The sequence below is a fragment of the Electrophorus electricus genome, chromosome 15, assembly GCF_013358815.1.
Source record: "Electrophorus electricus isolate fEleEle1 chromosome 15, fEleEle1.pri, whole genome shotgun sequence".
NCBI lineage: Eukaryota > Metazoa > Chordata > Actinopteri > Gymnotiformes > Gymnotidae > Electrophorus > Electrophorus electricus.
This window is the reverse complement of record NC_049549.1, coordinates 9,911,270-9,931,846: the sequence shown is the minus strand read 5'-3', so window position 1 is coordinate 9,931,846 and position 20,577 is coordinate 9,911,270. Positions and strand designations below refer to the sequence as shown.

Here is a 20,577-nt window from a genome sequence, read left to right as displayed (position 1 = left end):
GTCACTCAATCCACATATCCACCGTTATGCTGTCCTCTCTCTCTCTTTGTCTTTATCTCTCTCTCTCTCGCTCTCTCTCTCTCATTTGCATCTAAATGATAACTTACTGTAATCACACACACACACACACACACAAATATGTGAAATGTCATTCACAGACATTGGTGGCATTTGACTGGATCTCAGCAGTTTCTCAGATGTTTCTGTGCTCTTCAAAATGAATCCAGTTGTTGCTGTCGTGAGGTGCACACACTGTCTGACCAGACTTATATATCTGTTTAATAGCTGTGTAATTACAGTCCTCATCTCTCAGTAGAAATACTTCTACACTTTTCCCACTCAGCCATTATGACACCTAACTTTTGCTAAACATCGCAACATTTTGTTTTGGAGTCATACACACTGCATATTCTGTATGAATATGCAGATTTTTCATCACATTTTGGTCATAGGCTAGGAGGTCCAGAGCTGGGTTTTCTCTCATACTATAGCATCATTTGTGTGTGTGTGTGTGTGTGTGTGTGTGTGTGTGTGTGTTCAATGAAACCAGTACACAGTCTTAAAGCAGTGTCTTAATGAGCTATGTCATGCACAGGAGGATTAACACAAAACAGACAGTGTGAATAGGGTTACGGTAATGAATGAAGCAACTGACATCGCAGATTGGAAACAGGAGGGAAGATATTTTTGTGTGTGCACGTGTGTGTGAGTGTGTGAGTGCGTGGGTGGGTAGGTGGGTGTGTGTGTGTGCACATGTACAAACATATGGTTTATACATACAATATTTATAAATATTTAGCACATGAATCAGCCTTCATAAATATACCTTTCCTTCATTCCATCTCTGCCCCTCAATACTCAAACCAAAGTTTCTCACTTTCTGCATTTCTCTCCTTCGGGCGCCATACTGTGCCCTTTGCTAAACACTACCATCTGTTTCTTCAGAACCCTCTAACTGTAGCTTAGCCTGGAACGCGCTAATATCTTGGGGATACAACACTCGGGTGCTATTGAAAGTGATATGAGAGGACAGCTTTCACCTTTGATACGGACTGACACACCGCTTTTCCCCGGACTGCCCACTTAGACCTGGTGGGGTCCCCATAATCACGTTTAAACTTGCTAAATGCTCCCAGACTGGGCACAGCTACACTACGAACGCAGGCATGACAGCAGCGGTTAGAGGTAACGTTTCCATTACTGCTATAGCACCTCATAGAAACATACTGTCTCAGGAACAGCTTCTATTTAACACTGAAACAAGCCAGGACAGCAACGGCAAGAGCTGAGCACCAAAGGCGACGACTGATCACAGATCAGCCCTGGTCACTCTGAGGAGCATGTGTAGACAGAATGCTTGCTCTGTGCTTTCTTTCTTGACACCTCCTTCCCTAACCTCATGACCCCCCCCCCCCAACACACACACACACACACACACACACACACACATATATACAACCCCCTCTCCCCTCCCTAAAGTCATCGGGCCTTAATGGGTTTCCCATCTCAAAAAATAAACGTCCTTTTACGAACTCCGCAGCAGCACCTTTGAACCGTTTTCGCAATCAGCTAGGTGCCTTCACGACCAGAACGTGCCGTCAGAAGCCATATATATATTCAGACATATAACAGAAGGTCATGCACCAAAATCTCCCACAGTAAGCCTTGGACATGCTACACGGCTTGTTACAGTGCTAGCAGAACACGTAAATCCTACCAGATTCTTCTGTTCGTCTGCTAATGTGCTTCTGCTAATGAGACAGCGATCACACGGACATGGAGGTTCGGCAGCTCTGTTGTTGTTGTTGTTGTTGTTGTTGTTTATGCCACTGTGTGCGGTGATGCAACAATGGGGCAAAAACGCACAGGGCGGGAGCAAGCTGTCTGCCCGACGCCAGCTATGTTAGTGCCAGCTGCAACACGGAAACCTGTACGCGCATACATCTACCACCTGCGTGCTGCTTTACTTTATCTACTCCCGTATCAACCTCTCAATTTTTATTGGCTGTTTAGGGGAGCCATTTGATCAGGCCATACCACTGCACTATGTCCGGAGTCCAGTCTAGAAACCAGTCTGTAAACATCTTGGATGTACTCTGACCGGTCAGATACTAGATTGGTTTAGAGGCTCTAGTCTGTGCAAACTGTCAACTCCAGCTGGCCCCAGAGCCTTTAGCCGAGGGCCTGCCAGCACTGACTCAGCCCGTCAGAGAACCATGGCTATAATGGGTGCTGCGTAAAAAGAAGGTTCGGACTGTGGTAAGAGTTGCTTGGCTTCATGGTGAATGGATTGTGAATTAGTGAGGGACGATGAATTGATGCATAGCAGTGAAGGTACGACAGACTAAGAAAGAGAGAGAGGAAAATTACTGATGTAAGAGAGAACAGAGAAAAATCTTTACTGAGTGTCATGTGATGAACAGACAACAAACATAACTACAAAAAAAATGCAAACGAATATAAAACTAAAAAAAGGTTTGCAAAAGCTATGTTGCATAGTACGTGAATGTAATCACACACACACACACACCTGTGCACATATGCACACCTTCTCTCCTTTGCAAACACATCTAATTCCTCACCTCATTGTGCGAAATCCTCACGACCAGGAAAAAGGAAACACAAACGTGTCACACCAAATCAAACACAAACACTGTTGTATAGTTTACGCTCGTAGTGCCCCTGTGTTTATGCACACACTCACACACACAGACACACACAGACACACACAGACACACACAGACACACACAGACACACACAGACACACACAGACACAGCTGGAAAAAGCAGCCTAATGGAGGGGGAAGGGCTATAAGATAAGTGGCAGGGCAACTACAAAGCCAACAACTTCAGAGAAAACCGTAAAGAGTGTGTGTTCTAATGTTTTATCCCACTCCCCATACCTGCCCAATCTCACACACACACACACACAGGCTAGCAAGACAGACATGGGTACTTCGCCCGTACACTGCAGTCTGACATGAACGGGGTTCCAACAGCAACGTGATAAAGACACAAATACACCGGCCCCTTTCTGTCCATTTGTCTTTCACCGATCTTTCACTGACCAGACAGACACACACATATACATACACACACTGCGCTTTTGAACTCACCATACTGGCACCGTGTTCCCTGGAACCCGGCAGGACACACACACACCTGATCCCCTGAGTCTGCACACCTGCCCCTGTTAAAACAGGTTTCCGAGGAGCACAATCCTAAAGATGAAAACACACACACACACACACACATACATACACACCTAAGTAAGCCACGATACACTGTTAATGACTTTATATTACATTATAGGGACCTTAAACAAGCTTATTTGTTTGCTGTAAAATGTGCGAGCACACGCTGGCGCGCGCACAAGCACCCTCACAAAGAGACGTTTGCAGCACGTTTCTTACTGTGTAAGCAGCCCCTTTCCTCGCCTCTGCGTGTCCATCCTGCACAGCATTTGTAAACAGTCTGCAGCACCCTGCTGTATACCTGCCTGTAGGCTGTATAATAAACTGTCCTGGAGGGGGTGGGACACAAAGAAACAAAGGTGGAGGCTTGACTCCCGCGCGTGTGCGCGCGAGTGTGCGCGCGAGTAAGTGTGTGCGTGCGGGCGGGTGGGTGTGTTCCTCACCTCCTCTCGTAGCCCAGGCACCAGCGCTGGGGTGAGCAGCCCTGTTTCCACACCTTCACCGTGCGCACGAAGGCCTGCACGCACGGCTGCTTACCTCCAAACACCTGCATCTCCTGCTCCTCACACACATTGGGCCTGAGAGGGAGGGGGGGAGAGAGAGAGAGAGAGAGAGAGAGTGGGAAGAAGGGAGGAAACATCGCAAAAAGAAAAGTGCAGGATGAGTGGGAGAGAAAAACGAGAAGGGACAGCAGGGAAAATAGTGGGAAAGGATGGTTTGAAAAAAGACAAAATACTACATTTGGCATGACATGCTACTGACAGAAATGCCATTAATAAGGTGATGTCCGATATTATGAGGAGATCTACTCGGTATAGCGCTATCTGATGTCTGAATGTAAAAATTGCAGTTCACTTTAGCTTCTGGAGTTGATTCCAACTATAGTCACACAACTGACTCTCATACGCACTCCTGACAAACTCTACCAGCCGTCTCAAGGTTATGTCTAGGCTATGTCCAGAATATGGCTGAAATTAAAGCAAGCTGCTTTCTGATGTGCTCCAACACTGACTACACAGCATGAGATAATTACGCAAAAAACAAACAACAGAACTTAAGAATGTAATCAAAAGTCATCACGTCATAGCCACCATGCTCATGACCTGACGGGAATGCCGCTTTTAGTGCTGATGTCATCAGGAAGCGACTGCTAACGAGTGACAGGTGGGCAGCAGGTGCAGGCCAATTAAGGTGGTAACACAGCAACAAAAACTCTAGGCCTCTCATACCCTTTTCTCCAGGGCTGCTTGTTTAGATTTGCCAGATCTGACTTTATGTAAGGGTCAGGTATAATGACACAGTAGCCAACTCGTTGGACTAATTAATCAGTGGTTACAAAATGTGGAGCCATCTGCAATGAAGTCAGAGTATGAGTTGACTCACACACACTCAAGACACATACTCTCACCCACACACACACAAAAGCTGATCTATGCAAATCCACACATCAAAAACATCACAGTACATTTTTATAGTTTTTTTTCTTCAAAATTTCTGAATCTTAATTAAATTGGATGTTTGTCTTGTATTTGCTGTGTCATCTATCTGATGGACTTACAAAATGAAAAAAAAAACAATTACAAATTGACAGATTTATTAAATAAAATGATTTACAAATACTCAGAGAAGTTAGTAGCATTCCAGAAAAATTAAACCTAGTCTCAATTAAAAGATTTACTGTATGTGTGAAATCTGTATGCAGTAGATATGTGATCATTAACTTAGACTATAATGACATATTTGAATTCAAAATATCTGTAGTACAGTAGAACTCTAGGACCGGAGCTGGTAAGCCTTCACTGAAGCTAGAGAGGCTTAAGCAATACAAACAGACACACACACACACACACACACACACACACACACACACAGTTTTAAACTCATTTCGCATGTGTCCTCTGGAGGTAGCATGTAATTTAAACTTTTCTCGCTCCCAAGCCAGATAAGTCATAGCCAATAGCTGAGCTATTTCACCGATAGCTCAGTTCACCTTCATAAATACAAAAGGATAGGTTTGCCATTTAAAACTATACATTACAGTTGATTCCGAAACCACATTTCAGAGCCATCAATACTTTTATTCTCCATAACCATCTGGGTCCGATAGACCCATGCTAAGTTAACGGAGAAGATACTGTAAGTAAATCTGACCTGGCTAACAATGTATAATAAAACCATTCGTGCATTGCCATTGGGGGCATCTTAAGGTGACTCGCAAATCACTGACACGTTGCAATAACCATAATGTTAAAAATGGGGTAACTGTGGGGGCTAACGTTGGTGGGTCGACATCTACTGGAAAATTGGGATCACTGCAATCAAATAATATTGAAGGAATAAGGAATTAACATTAATTAACAGCATATTAGCTATAGGCACTAGTGCAAAGCTGGGTAACATAAGAAATTATAGTAGGTTAACGTGTTTTCCGGACGTCGGCTGGTTCCAACGCAGTTTCTCCTATAGCAAAATCTTAAACGCCGGAACTACATTTAGAGTATACTTTACTTTATTTTTCTATAAATTAATGACAGGTGCCGTATTCCACGTGGTAGCTCCTAAAAAACATCTGTTTACAATATACTGTTTCTAACTGAATGGAGTTGGAAAAACGAAACGTCTAGATGTTCCAGTTCTTTCAGCTAACCGCTTCTGTTTTAGAATTTGAACTCACTTTGTTGGACTTTCCGATATTATAGGTGACCTACGCGGAGCTTATATGCTATTTGCACATTCCCTTACTTGTGCAGGTTAAGCAACTTGTTCATCGTTAAGGATAAATGTACAGCTTGTGTCGTACGAGTTACTCACATGTCCGGCTGCAGGTCCAGTGATAAGGCAATGTATGAAGCGTTTATCGAAATTATAGCACACCAAAGTAAAATTTTAGAGGTAGACATTCTGTATCTCATAAAAAGACAGGGGTTTTCCGTGAAACTGACGCCGGACAGTAATGATGTTCCCGGACGTAAGAGTCTAGAGCAGTGTAGGAGACGGTAAATCTACTGTGCACTCAGTGGCCCGATTAGTTCCTTCCCCATCAATATGATGTAAACCAAGTGTGCTGCATAAACTTTCTTTTTCTTTTTTTTTTTTTTTTTTTCTTTTTTTTTTTTTTTTCTTTTTTTTTTACAGAACTGGCAGATTATCGTATTTCTAACTCAAAGCGATTAAACGAGAGAACACGTATCAGGCATCCTAAACGGTCCTTTCTGTGGAGCGCCACCCTGTTCAAAAAGACAGGACACTGGAAACTGTCATTCAAAGTCACAGCCGCTAGGGGCTACAGAATGCAATTTCCAAATGTGGCTTATTTACTTTTTTTAGGTTTACTCTTTAAATAATAATAGTGTATTAAAGTATATATTTGTTATCGAGTACGCTATTTGATTAAACTCGATGATTAAATAAGAATAAACAAGTATTAACTTTGTTTAACGCACATGAGTTGATTTACATTTGAGACTGTAGGCTGCAGAAATTACTGATGTTTTAGGGCAGAAATATGGAATTTCATGCATAGGCGAGTAGTTGTCTTTATTAAGCCTACATTGACAACCAAGTACAGATTGTCAGCTAAATACAGAAATAGGTTTCGAGACGTTTGTATCAGGAAACGTTAATTAAAGTCTGCTCAAATCATCTGGCTGCTTCTTTAATGGATAACCAACCTAAAACTCGCGACGCGACTTTTAATTTGAAAGGTCGTTATGACGGGCATGTATACGGAGCCTGGGTTCACAAGCCTCCTTCGCAGTGCTTTTATTTAGGCGGATTCAGTACAGTGGGTGAGGATGCTCGTTTCTTAAATGTAGCTAGCTGTCTAACTCGCTGTCTGAGTAAAAATTCTCAGATTTTGTTAGATATATTCCGTCAGTTTAGAGTCTCTGTTTTATCGATGGATCCAGCTTTGGAAAAGGTAGTTAAGCAGTTTGGGCATATCTCAATACAGGCAACTACTTATCTCTGTTCCTTGTTAGCTAACGCTGCGGTTAGCTTCGGTAGCTAGCTGTCATCGGGCCCGTGTTGTTGTCGGGGTTTTTAACAGAAAACATAAATCAGTATAATTGATATATTTCATATGTCAGTATAAAGCTTTATGGTTCGCCCATCAATGTGTTTGTACGCAGAAGTACAGTTAATTTGGCCAAAGCCAATTTGGTTTTAATAATGACAAGTGGTGACCATTGCTTCGCCCTAGCTAGCTAACTAGCGTTTTATACTGCGGGTCTGTCGGCTAGCTAACCAGCTAACCTGGCTAGCGTTAATAGACGCGACAAGCAGCGATGGCGTGTTGGTTATGATTGCTATTTGCAGGCAGCTATCTAGGCAGTGTTAACTGATTTGCCAAAATACAATTGTAAAACGTGAACAGCCCCGTCACCCCTAAAATGTCAGAAACATGGAGGTAGACCATACTGCGAGGCTGCAACCAGGAGATACAGTCTGCTGGAGTTTGAGCTCGTTAGAGTTTGAGCTCGTTATTTTTTGAAAGGGTCTTCCTTAAATAGTGCGTCGATATTATCGCAAGACACGGAGGGAAAGTTTTCTGTTAAAACTACTGTCAGAGTGGAATCTGACTGCTTCAGTTCTGTTGAGCTTGTCCGGGTTTGGTCATTTTTAAAGCCGTGTTGCAGTTCAATCCCACTTTCTCTTCCCCTCTTTAATGACAAGTCATTCCTGTTTTGTTCATTTAAGGACAAAACGGCGTGTAGGTTTTGCAGTCTGCCGTCTGTGTCATGGCTGTAATGTTATGTACACGTAGACCTGTCACATAACACTGATGTAATCAAGCTGGTTCTCGCTTGCAATACTATCTTATCTGCCAAAGACTAGATACTTGGAGCCTTTAGCATTCTTTTAAACTTTGACGTTTCTTTTGATGTCAATCATGAGAATGTCTACCGTCCACCATATTTGAACTCCGATGGTATTAAAAAGTCAAAACCTTCGAGACGGACTACAAAAATTCTCAGATAGTTTTAAAAGTGGCATGCCAGCCCTCTTTTTGAATGATCAGGTCTCAAAGACAAGTGCATTAAAAGCTTGCATTGTTTAATATTGTTCATAATATATCCAACTATTCAAATTTCTAAGAAAAAAAATGTTGACTGTCACCAAGTCTAATTAAGTAGTAATGAACCGTCAGTAAACAGATATAATGTCTTAAATCAAATAGACAGCCTTTTCCATGTTGCTCCCTGGTTCCGGGGGAATATCCTATCTGTTGCTGTCCCGGTGCAGATGAGCAGAGCGGCATTCCCGTCTCCCACGGCGGAGATGGCGGAGATGAACCGAATCCACTATGAACTGGAGTACACGGAGGACATCAGTCAGCGCATGCGCATCCCCGACATGCTGAAGGTGACGCCGTTCTCAGCCGAGGGGCAGGACAGCGAGGGCGCAGCTCAAGAGGCAGTGCGCTCTGCCTTGATGCAGGTCCCAGACAGGATCGTAGTGACAGGTGAGAGGAGAGGGAGGGGGTTGGGTGGATGGAGGGATGAGCATATCCGTGGGAAGGAATGAACAGAGGAATACTGACTGATAGATGGATGGGGTTATGAATTGGTAAATGAAAGTGAGTTATTAAGTGGTCAAACAGATGAACGTCTGGAATTTAAAAGGGAAAGGTTGTTCACCATCATCTGTCCTTCCACTCTTCTGCAGGGAACAGTGAAGCTGCTGAGTTCAGCAGACCCAGAGATCTGGATCTCATCCAGTCTAGCCCACTCGAGACTCTGTCGCTTAAAACCCCCCCTCGGGTCCTCACCTTAAATGAGCGCCCCCTCGATTTCCTAGAATTGGAGCAGTCTGCCGTTCAAGCAAGTGAGGAGGTAAAGCAGGGTGGGTTAATTTTGAGTGAATGCACAGGGGTGGTGTAATGGGATTCGAGATGAAGATAAGCGTAGTGCAAGTCACTGTGGTGGGACTGTTGGAGAGTCTTCATGTTGAAACTTTACATTTACATTTATGGCATTTAGCTGATGCTTTTATCCAAAGCGACTTACAATTATGACTGAGTACAACTTGAGCAATTGAGGGTTAAGGGTCTTGCTCAGGGGCCCAACAGTGGCAACTTGGCAGTGGTGGGGCTTGAACAAGCAACCTTCTGATTCTAAGTCAAGTTACTGAGCCACCACTCCCCGCGAAACTGACACTCGTGGACGTGTGGTGAGGGAGGCTGGAGAATAGGGGAATTTTGATGGATGGTGCAAGTCCTTACCTACCGGCTTTCTCTTTCTCCGTACGTACAGACTCGTTCCCAGGGCAGGTCGCGAAGAGAGCGTTCAGTCAGTGAAAACACAGCAGTCCGGCACAACGGCCCGCTCTCCAGAAATGACTCCTTGTGAGTACTACAGTGTACACACACGCACACACCCTCTTTCTCTCTCGCTCTCTCTTTCCCTCTTACAACCTATGCTTTGGAATTGAATTTTGACTGCCCCCCCTGTTTTCTCTCTCCAATGCCATCTCAAAGAGGGTGAGTTGGGCCATTTGCATGCATTTCATCTTGTCTCTGTTGTGGCTGTAAGAGTGTGACTTCCCCTTCAGGCCAATGCATGTCACTGCACCTGAGCACAAGCGTCCCAGACAACACTCACGGCTTCGCACAGACTTGGCCAGTGCCGAGTGCAAGTCCGTTGGTCTAGGATCGGTGGTTGGCTTTCTTGTTGTTAAGAAGAAATTTATACAGAGTGGCTGATCCTGAACTTGCCTTCATCCTTTCATTTCCTACTTCAGTGGAACATAACCTAAAGCAACGTGCATCTGAAGTCAGTGCTTCCGTATGGCAAGTGGGTTGTAAGTGCACTCCATATCTAGGGAGCTTGGGCACATAGTGGGCTCTTCTTCATCTGGGCAACATGGAGTACTGTTAGCACTATTAGGAGAATGGAGGAAGTGCACCGCTCATGAGAACAATGAATCTTAAGTTCCAAGGACTGCGAGCTAGCAGAGTTTTAACCTAAATGAAACACGCCATAGCTCTAACTTACATAGGCCTTTGAACTTGTCGCTGGTTCCATTTCTTTCACTTGTCCACCTGTTAATATCAGATTAGTAAGGTTTTGGAGCCTCTCCCTTTGAGCATCCCTTTTACGGTTTTGTTGGTGTTTTTTGATGGGTTTTTCTTTCTTTGCTTGCGTCTTTGTTTTAAACATTTCTACTGCATCTTCCACTCGCTGGATTGCTATTTTTGCTCGTCAGCCAACCTGGGTTTCCTTTTCTCATCAACAGTGGTTAAATTCCATAAGATTTCCTGCTTTCTGTTCCGGTCTCGTTCATTTGTTCTATTTCTACAAACGTAAGGAACACCGCTTTTCCGTAGTGCTGTCATCCATGTGCTTGATATTGGCTCACACATGCAAAGGTGAAGTCAAGGCTTAAATGTAAAAGATATGATTTGTTCCTAAAGCTTGTTGGCGCGTGAGCCCATGTGAGCCCAACAGTGCTGGCATCAGCTCCTCATGTCCAGGGGCTGTTCCGCGCTGTGCTGCAATGGATGGCTCCTGTTAGTGAAGATTTTTCTCTGCAGAGATGTTGGGTCAGAGCTTGTGCCTTCGTGCGTGTGAATGTTGGGGCTGCACAACATGGAATAAATACTGGATTGTGATTGTACTGATGCATAGCGCCCTTGCAATTTTCTTTGTGTTGTACTGAAATTTTTCGTTTCGTGACCTCGGGGTCGGTCTGTGTGACGGGTCCCAAATCTGCTAGCGTTTACTGCATCATGTGAGAACTCATCTGCAATGTTCCCATCCACAAGAAACAATAATGTGGTTTGTCGCAGAGGTCATTTGCATACTGCAGCCTTCTGTGGTCTCACTGTGGTTGCAGAGGAGAGTATGTGCAATATGTATTGTGCAGCCTGTGCGTGTATATCTGCGCGTGTGTCTGGGCATGTGAAAGGGAAATAGAAGAGGTGTATTTAGCTTTTGTGTGTTGCAAAGCTGTGAGGATGTTCTGTGGTGGTCTTATTTTCACTTCTTTTGTTTCTCTCTGTCTCGCTCTCATTCTTTTTCCTTTTTATCTCATTCTTAATGTTTTTTGGGTTTCTTACCTTCAAAATCTTAAATCTCCCCTGATTTCTTTTTATTTTACCTCTCTTTATCTTTCTTTTCTCTCTCTCTCCGCCTGTGTGCATGTGCGTATGCATGCTTGCGGTCAGCGTGACTCCCTTGCCCCACACTTCTCTGCGTCCTCTCACCACTCTGGCCGTCCCGGAGGAGGGCCCGAGTCTGCCCAGCGCCCGCTCCGTCCTCTCCTTCCTCCAGTCCACCACACGCCGGGCCTACCAGCAGGTCCTGGAGGTCCTAGACGAGAACCAACGCAGGTGATCCCTCCCAACTAGTTACTGCCCGTCGACCCCTTGTTTCTGCTGCCCGTTTGGTCATGTCTGTGAAAGAGAGATTTTTATTTATTTATTTATTTATTTTTGCCCATGGAGGTTGATGTTACATTTGTCGAGGAGTTGAGTTTGCATGTTTGTTTATGTGTTTGTTTGTTTACTGCAATTGCTTGAGACAAGCCATAGTGGCAAAGAAGAGGCTGCTGTGTTGGACTGGATGTTGTATCCTGAATTCAAGACTCGGTTCCCTTTTTTTTTTTTTTGGCTGTTTTCGACAGTGAGTTCTTGTTCTTGGACAGACTTGTCATTACTGGTTTGCCATCGATGATGACAAATGAAAGATTTTCTTTCCGAAGTCACCCTATCAGAAGTCATGTTCGCCACCATGACTTTGCTAGTGTTTCCCTGCGCAGTGCCATTTCTCTCGGGTGTTTCGTTTCTACTTTCATATGTCTCTATTTCTGTTTGTTTGTTTTTTTGGTTTGGTTTTTTTTTTGGTTTGGTTTTTTTACTATTTTTCATCTCTGCCCGTCTTTTTCTTAGACCATTATGACTTTTGCATGATGCGATTAAGCTGAAGTTCTTGTTTCGTTTGTGCATTGGGTATAGAGCTTTCCTTTGTGGCATTTAGCTTTTTTTTTCTTCTTCATAGCTTTAGCTTTAAAACCCTTATCAGAAGCAGCAAAAACAGTGTCTCAACCATGCTGTCTCTAACGGAGAACCAGGGTTGTCTCTAACGGAGAACCAGGGCTGTCTCTAACGGAGAACCAGGGCTGTCTCTAACGGACAGCCAGGGCTGTCTCTAACGGAGAACCAGGGCTCTCTCTAGCAGAGGTAGCTCTAGCAGAGAACCATAGTTGGCTCCAAAGGACAGCCAGGGCTAGCTCTAACGGTATAATGTGATGCTTATCTAATTGTAAAAAAGATTTTGAATGTTGCTTTCTGTCTGTCTTAGTATGCCCTTTTTTATCCCTCTTCTCTTCTTTCTTCTCTGCGCTTCTCTTGTTTCTTCTCCGCTCTTTTCATCTCCCACCTCTCTCTACGTCAGCAAGCCCTCTCTGAGAGGGGGCTCCACCTCCTCTAACCTCCAGCATGATAACAGGTAACTCTTTTTCCCTTTTCCCTGTCCATGCTATCTCTCCTCTCCCACAATGCTCTCGTTTCCTGTGTCCTGTTACCCTTTCAGCTTCATTTAGAAACACAAACGCCTTCTAGGACTGTTTCAAACAACCAAAAAAATGGCTTATGTTCTCAAAGATTGGGTTGGGCTATTGCATTTTATAAATGAATGTTTTTAATTTTACAAATCTTATTATAGCTTCTGGAGTGATTTGAAATATTACCTCTGAAGGGAGTATTTGGTGTATGTTTGCTGTATGTGGACTTTATAGTAAAAATGTGCTTTTTCTGACAGGTGTGCATTATCCACACTGGACATGACCATGGACGGTGGAGTAGATGACATGGCTGTGGTTGACGCTTCAACTTTAAGGAGACAGGTAACGTACCTGTGACCCCGCCTCCACCAGACATCCCTCGTCCCATTCTGTCCAATCAGGTTCAGACCTCTGTAAACCAGACCAGAACAGACATGCCAGACCCTTGTCTCACCCACACCAGACAAGAACCATACATGATCTAATTTAAGGCCAGACCCACGCCAAATCAGTCTCAGACTTACACTCAAACAGATGCGCCTACACAGGACCCAACACCACTAGACCCTTGGTCAGCTTCTACCAGATCTCTATACAAGGCAGAACCATAAGACTCGCGGTCCAGGGAATGTAAACAGAAATGTTCCGCATGCGTAGTTTGCTGTTTCAGTGTCTAAACGTTTAAACCGAGTCCGCCTTTTAAAGTTCCACACAAGTCCGATGTGACGTCCTGCCTGCTGTTTCCGCAGATCATCAAGCTGAACCGTCGGCTGCTCCTCCTGGAGGAAGAGAACAAGGAAAGAGCCAAACGCGAAATGATCATGTACTCTGTTACTGTAGTGTTCTGGCTCATCAACAGCTGGGTGTGGTTCCGTCGCTGAGGCAGCACAGACTCCTCCCTGGGGGAGGAGCCTGGTCAGAACTCCTCCTGTTAAACATTAGCCAAATTTACTCCCTGCGCTTCTGTCTCCAAGCTCACGAGCCTCACTGTGTGCACAGGCAAGCGTTTAGAGTGGAAAGATACCATTTCAAGGGGGGGGGGGGGTTTGTTTGTTTGTTTGTTTTTCTTTTTTTATTTATTTTTTTTAACACACATCTGCTGTTACGTTTTTAAGGAAATTCTGTTAGCACAGTTAAGCTAGGCACGACCCATGTGTATACATATTTCTTCATGCCACTCCAGATGTTATACTCATCGGACCTCTCAACGTACGAATGCTGGTCTCGGATAGGTTTCTGCTTTCTGCATCCTACTGAATACAGTGATATGGGGAACCAGAACATGTACCTATATCTGCTGTCTTATTCTGAAACATGATCAATATCGGAGACGGAAAATGGGACCCTGATATTCCATACTGCTTTGACATCTCTGAATAGTTGTATCAATGGAATGTCGTCAATAGTAATATAATTATGTATGTATGATAGTCGTCTGTTGGTGTTGATATCTTTTAATAAATAAATATAACTTCACATTGTTAGGGTTCAGTGTCCTTCTCTGAGGTAAAGAAACACAGGTCTCTGATTTTTCCCTGTCTCGGGGATTCTGTAATGTTCTCTTTGCTTAGGAGGTAATGGTCTCAGTTCCAGCTGGCTTATTTGGGAATTAAGGCCACAGTTCACAAATAATTTACAAATAATTCTGTATGTGTGTCTCACTCTCTGTCCTTGGTCCTGTCTCCCATTCTTTTACTCTTGCTGTCATATACACTGTACCATAGAGAGTATTTATTTAAATAAATACCAACAGCAGCAATAACTGGTCACTTATCATTTATACTGGATCTTCCTTTTCAGGAGAGAAAGCACTGGTTTGGCACTGGCTGAAACTTTTTTCTGTCTGTCTGTTTTTTTTTTGTTTGTTTTTTTTTTGTTAAGATGCATACTAACAACTCTGGTATTAGGCCTACTAGTAAAATCTTCACTTAAGGGAAAGAAAGTGCATGAATGAGTATTATAATGTACTTAAAATACCTGATCTAAATGTGTGTTGACTACATTATATATTCCGTGGTTTCTTGAATTTAAGGTAAATGTATGTTTTGACCAAAAATTAATATCATGTGAGTAGATCTATTCCAAGCATTCCGCTACCCTTGAACTACTGTTAGAAACAGTAGCGTCAACGTTCCGGTAAACCTCTTAATTGCAGCGTACAAACCAAACCATTTAAAGGTGTAATACACGAGTAACGTGGTGTTATTTAAGCAGGAAAAGGGGTTCCTTAGTACAGTTCAGAGCGCACACCTGGTTTTAACAAGCGCTTTTTAATTTATTCTCGGTACATTAACGCCACTGCCAAGTGCAAGACGTTCGTGTTTTGCACTTTGGTCCTCCGATGGCGTGGTGCCGCTGCGCTCAGACCTCCCGAATGCGCAAACTGGAAGAGTACCTCCTCCGGATATTGTCTTGTCATCTGCCGTCATGGCGGCGTGCAGGTTGCTTGTGAGTCAAGGTGTGCTAGCTCTTGGTGTCCATTACCAGCGTGTCTGCAGATCTGTAGTCTTCACACAGACCAGGGAGAAGAAGCGATGGATGAAAGCCTATACGCTGATCATGAACAGAATAAGGAGGATAGAAGGGCCGCCGCCACCGAAGCCACGGTCAGTCTGCCAGCTAACCAAGGATCGTCTCAAGGCCATGTTGGTAGCGGAGCCTTATGTTGCCAGCCATCTATCTAAAAAGCTACATGCTTGTCAGCGTATTGTTCTTTTATAGCTTTAGTCTTTACCTGGGTGTATGCTGGAAGTTGCATTCAAGGACTTAACGATCAGACCCGTCACGATAATTAGAGCGAAGACAGCTAGGGTGATGTAAATTACACCAAATGTTCTGTTCTGGTCTGAACCTCTAAACGAAACTGGAAATCCTTAGTCGTTTTCAGCAGTTGTTTGTTTGGTATCTTGCTTCTTAGGCTTATCCTTGTCTCATGATCGAGCTAATATAGTTAGCTTGTGTCATTCGAGAAACTCATTTTAGTTTGTAATAGGTTCGCTTACAGTAGTGCAGAATTGCAAATTCAACTTCAACTTCAATCTGTGGTCTGAGTGTAGTGACAGTCATCCCACAAAGGCTGTATACCCCAGAGAGTGGGTTTCGTTGAGTCAGGGGAGTTTGAGTCTAGAAAGCATCTCTAAATTGTTGTTTACTAAGTTGTTTCTGTTGGTTGTGAATGTAACCCCATCTCAGACAAACATATATACAAATGCCTAATCACACAAATACATGCATGTACATGCATACAATATACAGTGTAGCACTGTGAAGCAGGGTTACTCTTCTTGTTGGTTAGTAAATATTTTCCCTCTTTTTAGCTCTCAGCAGCCTAACTGGGACTACCATGCGGAGGTGGAGGCCTTCAGCATCCGGTTGAAGGAGCGTTTCTCCACAGAGCTCCTGAAGACGGCCTTCGTGAACCCCTGCTATGTGCGGTCAGAGGAGGAGAGGCGGCGTGGGCTGGGCTTGGACGCTGGCGCCGCAGCTCTCAACCTCAGAGACAACACCGAGCTGAGAGAACATGGCGAGCAGTTTACACTGGTGAGGATGAGAAAATGCTTGGGTTTACACTGGGATTGAGACTGGGTAATGTTTGGGTTTACACTGGGATTGGGACTGGGTAATGTTTGGGTTTACACTGGGATTGGGACTGGGTAATGTTTGGGTTTACACTGGGATTGGGACTGGGTAATGTTTGGGTTTACACTGGGATTGGGACTGGGTAATGTTTGGGTTTACACTGGGATTGGGACTGGGTAATGTTTGGGTTTACACTGGGATTGGGACTGGGTAATGTTTGGGTTTACACTGGGATTGGGACTGGGTAATGTTTGGGTTTACACTGGGATTGGGACTGGGTAATGTTTGGGTTTACACTGGGATTTGGACTGGGTAATGTTTGGGTTTACACTGGGATTGGGACTGGGTAATGTTTGGGTTCATGCTGAGTGTTTGGGTTTTTACGCTGGAACTAGGACTGGGTAATGTTTGGGTTTACGCTGGGACTGGGTAATGATTGGGTGTACGCCGGGATTGGGACTGGGGAATGTTTGGGTGTACGCCGGGATTGGGACTGGGGAATGTTTGGGTGTACGCCGGGATTGGGACTGGGTAAATTGTTTAGGTTTAGACTGAGACTGGGATTGGCTAACTTGTTTGTCTTTACACTGGGATCGCGACCAGGTAATGCATCATATTACATTGGGATTGGAATGATGTCATTTGTTGTCTTTCACTGGTAATGCACAATGCTGGAACCTTGGCCTTGGAATGGGTGAATCTGGAATTCACACTGGGACTACGACGGGGTATTTCTGTGGTTTATACTGGTGATGTTGGGTGATGAGGCAGGCTGGTTTAAATCAGTGCTTTCAGACCCTGCAAAGTTTGGCATTCTCAAACATCTCCCCATCAACAGGCTGAGGCTTGTTTCTAATGTGAAGCGATGGCAATGGTTCCGTCTGGCTATAGAAGGTTTTGATTTACCAGTACATATACATGTAGTGGTACATATACTTGGTCTGCAAGTATGTATGTTAATCATACACTATTGATCTCCTACAGGCCTGTATGGTATGGCTCTATATAAACACAGAAATTGTTAGAGATTTATGCTGATATAAACAGCTACTAACTCAAGTTTCAGATACCAGCCAGTCAATCGAGTATAACAGAAAATTCACTCTTGTCATATCACTGTCCTGTCTGTCTTTTTTCCTGTCCAATTTTGGTTTGCCATGGTGCTCAAAGCAGCAGGTCCAACTGTTCAGATTAATGGGTCTTATAATTAAAGGAATATTTAGTCTCTGATCTCTTCCGTAGACTGAGATTAGGTTAAAAAACATTAGGTTTGAATGATGTTGCTGATAAGTTAGAGGATCTTTACATTATAGTTAATTACTTTTTTGTGTGTGGTTTTTTTTTTTTTTTTTTTTTTTTTTTTTGAATGAATGATGTTAAACAGGGTTTCCTCATGGACTGGTGCAGGAGCAACTTCCCAAGCCTGCCCCAGGAGGCTGCAGCAGCCATTGTGGGTCACCTGATGGGATCAGAGATCATGTGCCATGTGGCACGGAACCTTGCTATGGAGGAATTGGCGTTGACAGCAGAGTTTCCTGTTCCAGATGATGTCCTTCAGGGAACATTCTTCGCTGTGATTGGTGCCCTGGAGCAGAGCAGTGGGACCGAGGGGGCGGGGCTTTTCCTCAGGGTTAGATCCGCTGTCTTTACACTGGATCTACAATAAGTCTTTTCCTCTCTAAGCATAAATTAACCATTTATATATATATATTAAAAAAAAAAAAAAATCACCCCTTGAAATCAGTCCCCAGACCACAAATATGCATGAGGCAATTTTACCTGATTCCTAAAGGCTTTCCTTCAGTGTTTGCTATGTTAGCATTTTGGATGAAGTATTACTTTTTCATTTTCAATCATTTCATGTACTGAATCCACTTCATTTCTGAACCGCTGTACTTGTATCCACACTGACAGCTTCGTGACTTTAAGCCTGGCTGGTGTATTTGCAGGACTTCCTGCTCACGCAGCTGATCGGGAAGGACCTGTTCGATATGTGGAAGGTGGTGAACCCCATGGGTGTGCTGGTGGAGGAGCTGAGACGCAGAGGGGTGGCACTCCCTGAACCCCGCCTCATCCAGGCCTCCGGTGCCAGCACAGTCCTTCCACTCTACTTTGTCGGCCTGTACAGGTACGTCGCAGGCAGAATGTTAGCGAGGTGGAAAAATCCACACAGATGAGCGTCCAGGCGTCTATGCACGACTGCCAGTGAAAGGCCATTAAAGAACATTTTACAGATTATCTGCGGTTAAATTCTGTGTTAAATCCGGGAGTACACTTGCTTGAGTACGTAAGTACAATGTGGCCATAACAAATGGTCCACATTTCTGTTTTCTTGTTTCTCACATGTTGGGCGGGGTGTGTGTGTGTGTGTGTGCGTGCCTCAGTGATCAGAAGCTGCTGGCCCAGGGTCCTGGCGAGACTCTCTCCTCTGCAGAAGAGGAGGCAGCACGTGTGGCTCTGCGGAAGCTCTTCGGCTACGTGGAGAACCGCAAACCGTTCGACTTCTCCCCCGCCCAGGAGCAGCGTCAGCCAGCAGCCAGCCAAGCTCTCTACAGCAGATAGTGCACTCTCTGATCTCCCTGTCTCCTCCCTGCATCCCCACTCCGCGTCCGTGAAGCGGCTCAAAGCGCCGAGGTCCACCCTCAACAACACGGCTCTCCTCCATTATTAATTTTGCCGCAGTAGAAGTGAGCGTCTAAAAAAAGACATGTAGTTCTCTGTTCAGTCCGCACTTACAGAACTAGCACGCACACCCTCCACTCTCCTTCAGCCACGTGGAAACATCTTCATCCCGGGAGCGCTGCTGGGGTTTTTTCTGTTGTTGTTTCTTTCTTTCTTTTTTCTGCACCTTTTTCATCTTTTACAAAGCAGCAGACATGAAGCAGTTTGCTTCTAAATCGAGATGGTTGAAACTCCACTCCAGTATACCAGCTTCTTGCAGTCAGACACTTGTGAGGATGACAGCCTAGTATTTTATATTCTTCCTTATATTTAGGCGTGTTGTTACATCCTGCTTCACTCTCAGGAAAATGGCTCCAACTGCATTAAATTATTTTTACACAATTTTATGACTAGTTTGGTAAAATTATGTGTACAAACTGATTAAATTAATTGGCCAGCCACTTGATGATAAAATGTTTCTGACCTGCAGTTAGGATGGAGCTTTAACAGATCCTTTTTAAATGCAAACTGCAGCTGGACTGATTCCCACAGGAAGATCAGTGGGTGTGCATTTTTTCTCTGAAATTGCACAGTGCACATAAAAGCTGTAAAAATGTATGCATAAAAATTATGAAAAAGGGTAAGGCAGTAGACATGTCTCATCCTGACAGGTCACCGACTGTCTGGAGTACTGTACAATTTAGTTAACATCAGGCTTGATTTCTTGGATAAACAAAGTAATCCATCTATGTGTTTTGTGATTAAGATTTTTCTTTTGAGGTCCTCACATTGTATATTGTTCATGTGCTATGGTGCCATTGATGATTAAAAGGTCCCCCCAATATTAAATGAAGCTTCTTCATTTTAAGAAGGAATCATTTAAACGTGACAATGCTAAAAGCATTATTAAATATGGTAAAGCTGTAATCTGAGACCACATACAGTATAAAAGAGTCTATGAAATATCACATTACACCCAGGTTTGTGCTATATCTATTTTTAGCTGTGATGATGCACAGCTGACTGCCTTTTCTTTTTGTATGTAAAGGGAAAAATCTTTCAGTGACTTGGAAAGGTTGCTATCAGTAATTCCAGTTGTTTACAGGGAGTAGTCTGACTGCCCTGCTATGGATGTCCAGAAGTGTGATCTTTTTGCCTGGACGTTCATATTGTTTGGGACTCTAGTGCAAACACAGATGTCATTTCTGAATGACAAAAGCTGTTATAGTGAATAATTATTACGATGAATTCATTTTTGTATGGTAGGTTCAGAATGTTTTTACATCAAAAGAATACATTTATGTGGACACATTCTATATCAGTAATCTTTAGGCTGCCTAAAAATTGGCTATTATATGTTACCTATTCATTCATGCGGAATTAACGGAGACTATGAGCGTTAGGGATTTGGGTTCAGAGATTTATGAAGGGCTTGATAATTATCTGAATAAATTGTCTTCAGTCTATTATACGGGATGACAGGAATGATTATGTATAAAGACAAAAGCCCAGTTTACTAGAAACATTCAATTTGTAAATAACGCCGGATAACCTGAAAACCAGTGTTGGGTTTGACTGGGCACCACCATAGATAGATAGAGAGAGATTTGGTGGTAGCTGGAGAAAATGAAATTTTGT

General features: G+C 43.7%; 3 protein-coding genes across 10 annotated transcripts in view; 2 read left to right on the top strand and 1 right to left on the bottom strand.

Annotated features, from left to right (window-relative positions):
- zgc:158328 (uncharacterized protein LOC567225 homolog) overlaps positions 1–6,190 on the bottom strand; it is a 50,369-nt gene extending 44,179 nt beyond the window's left edge. Inside the window, exons 1-4 of the mRNA XM_027016839.2 lie at positions 6,007–6,190; positions 3,639–3,773; positions 3,415–3,524; positions 3,118–3,222 (exon numbers count right to left, since the gene is read on the bottom strand). Of these exons, the coding sequence (XP_026872640.2) occupies positions 3,118–3,222; positions 3,415–3,524; positions 3,639–3,773; positions 6,007–6,107 (451 nt within the window). The 5' untranslated portion in view covers positions 6,108–6,190. The remainder of the gene's footprint in view (positions 1–3,117; positions 3,223–3,414; positions 3,525–3,638; positions 3,774–6,006) is intronic.
- A 719-nt stretch (positions 6,191–6,909) lies between these two features.
- On the top strand, positions 6,910–14,180 carry mffa (mitochondrial fission factor a). Of its 8 annotated transcripts, none has more exons than XM_027016816.2 (9): positions 6,910–6,983; positions 8,440–8,659; positions 8,863–9,029; positions 9,450–9,541; positions 9,674–9,676; positions 11,363–11,527; positions 12,591–12,644; positions 12,957–13,041; positions 13,449–14,180. In XM_027016816.2, exons 2-9 carry the CDS (start codon positions 8,440–8,442, stop codon positions 13,578–13,580), a joined length of 918 nt encoding a protein of 305 aa, XP_026872617.2. In that variant the 5' UTR covers positions 6,910–6,983; the 3' UTR covers positions 13,581–14,180. The 8 variants fall into 8 exon arrangements, with proteins under 8 accessions (XP_026872617.2, XP_026872615.2, XP_026872616.2 ...); XM_027016814.2 differs by having other exon boundaries at positions 6,957–7,114; XM_027016815.2 differs by lacking the exon at positions 9,674–9,676 and having other exon boundaries at positions 6,957–7,114.
- A 934-nt stretch (positions 14,181–15,114) lies between these two features.
- mrpl44 (mitochondrial ribosomal protein L44) lies at positions 15,115–19,788 on the top strand. The gene is made up of 5 exons (XM_027016813.2): positions 15,115–15,305; positions 16,017–16,239; positions 17,663–17,908; positions 18,228–18,406; positions 18,663–19,788. Exons 1-5 carry the CDS (start codon positions 15,127–15,129, stop codon positions 18,838–18,840), a joined length of 1,005 nt encoding a protein of 334 aa, XP_026872614.2. The 5' UTR covers positions 15,115–15,126; the 3' UTR covers positions 18,841–19,788.
- Positions 19,789–20,577: the final 789 nt, after the last annotated feature.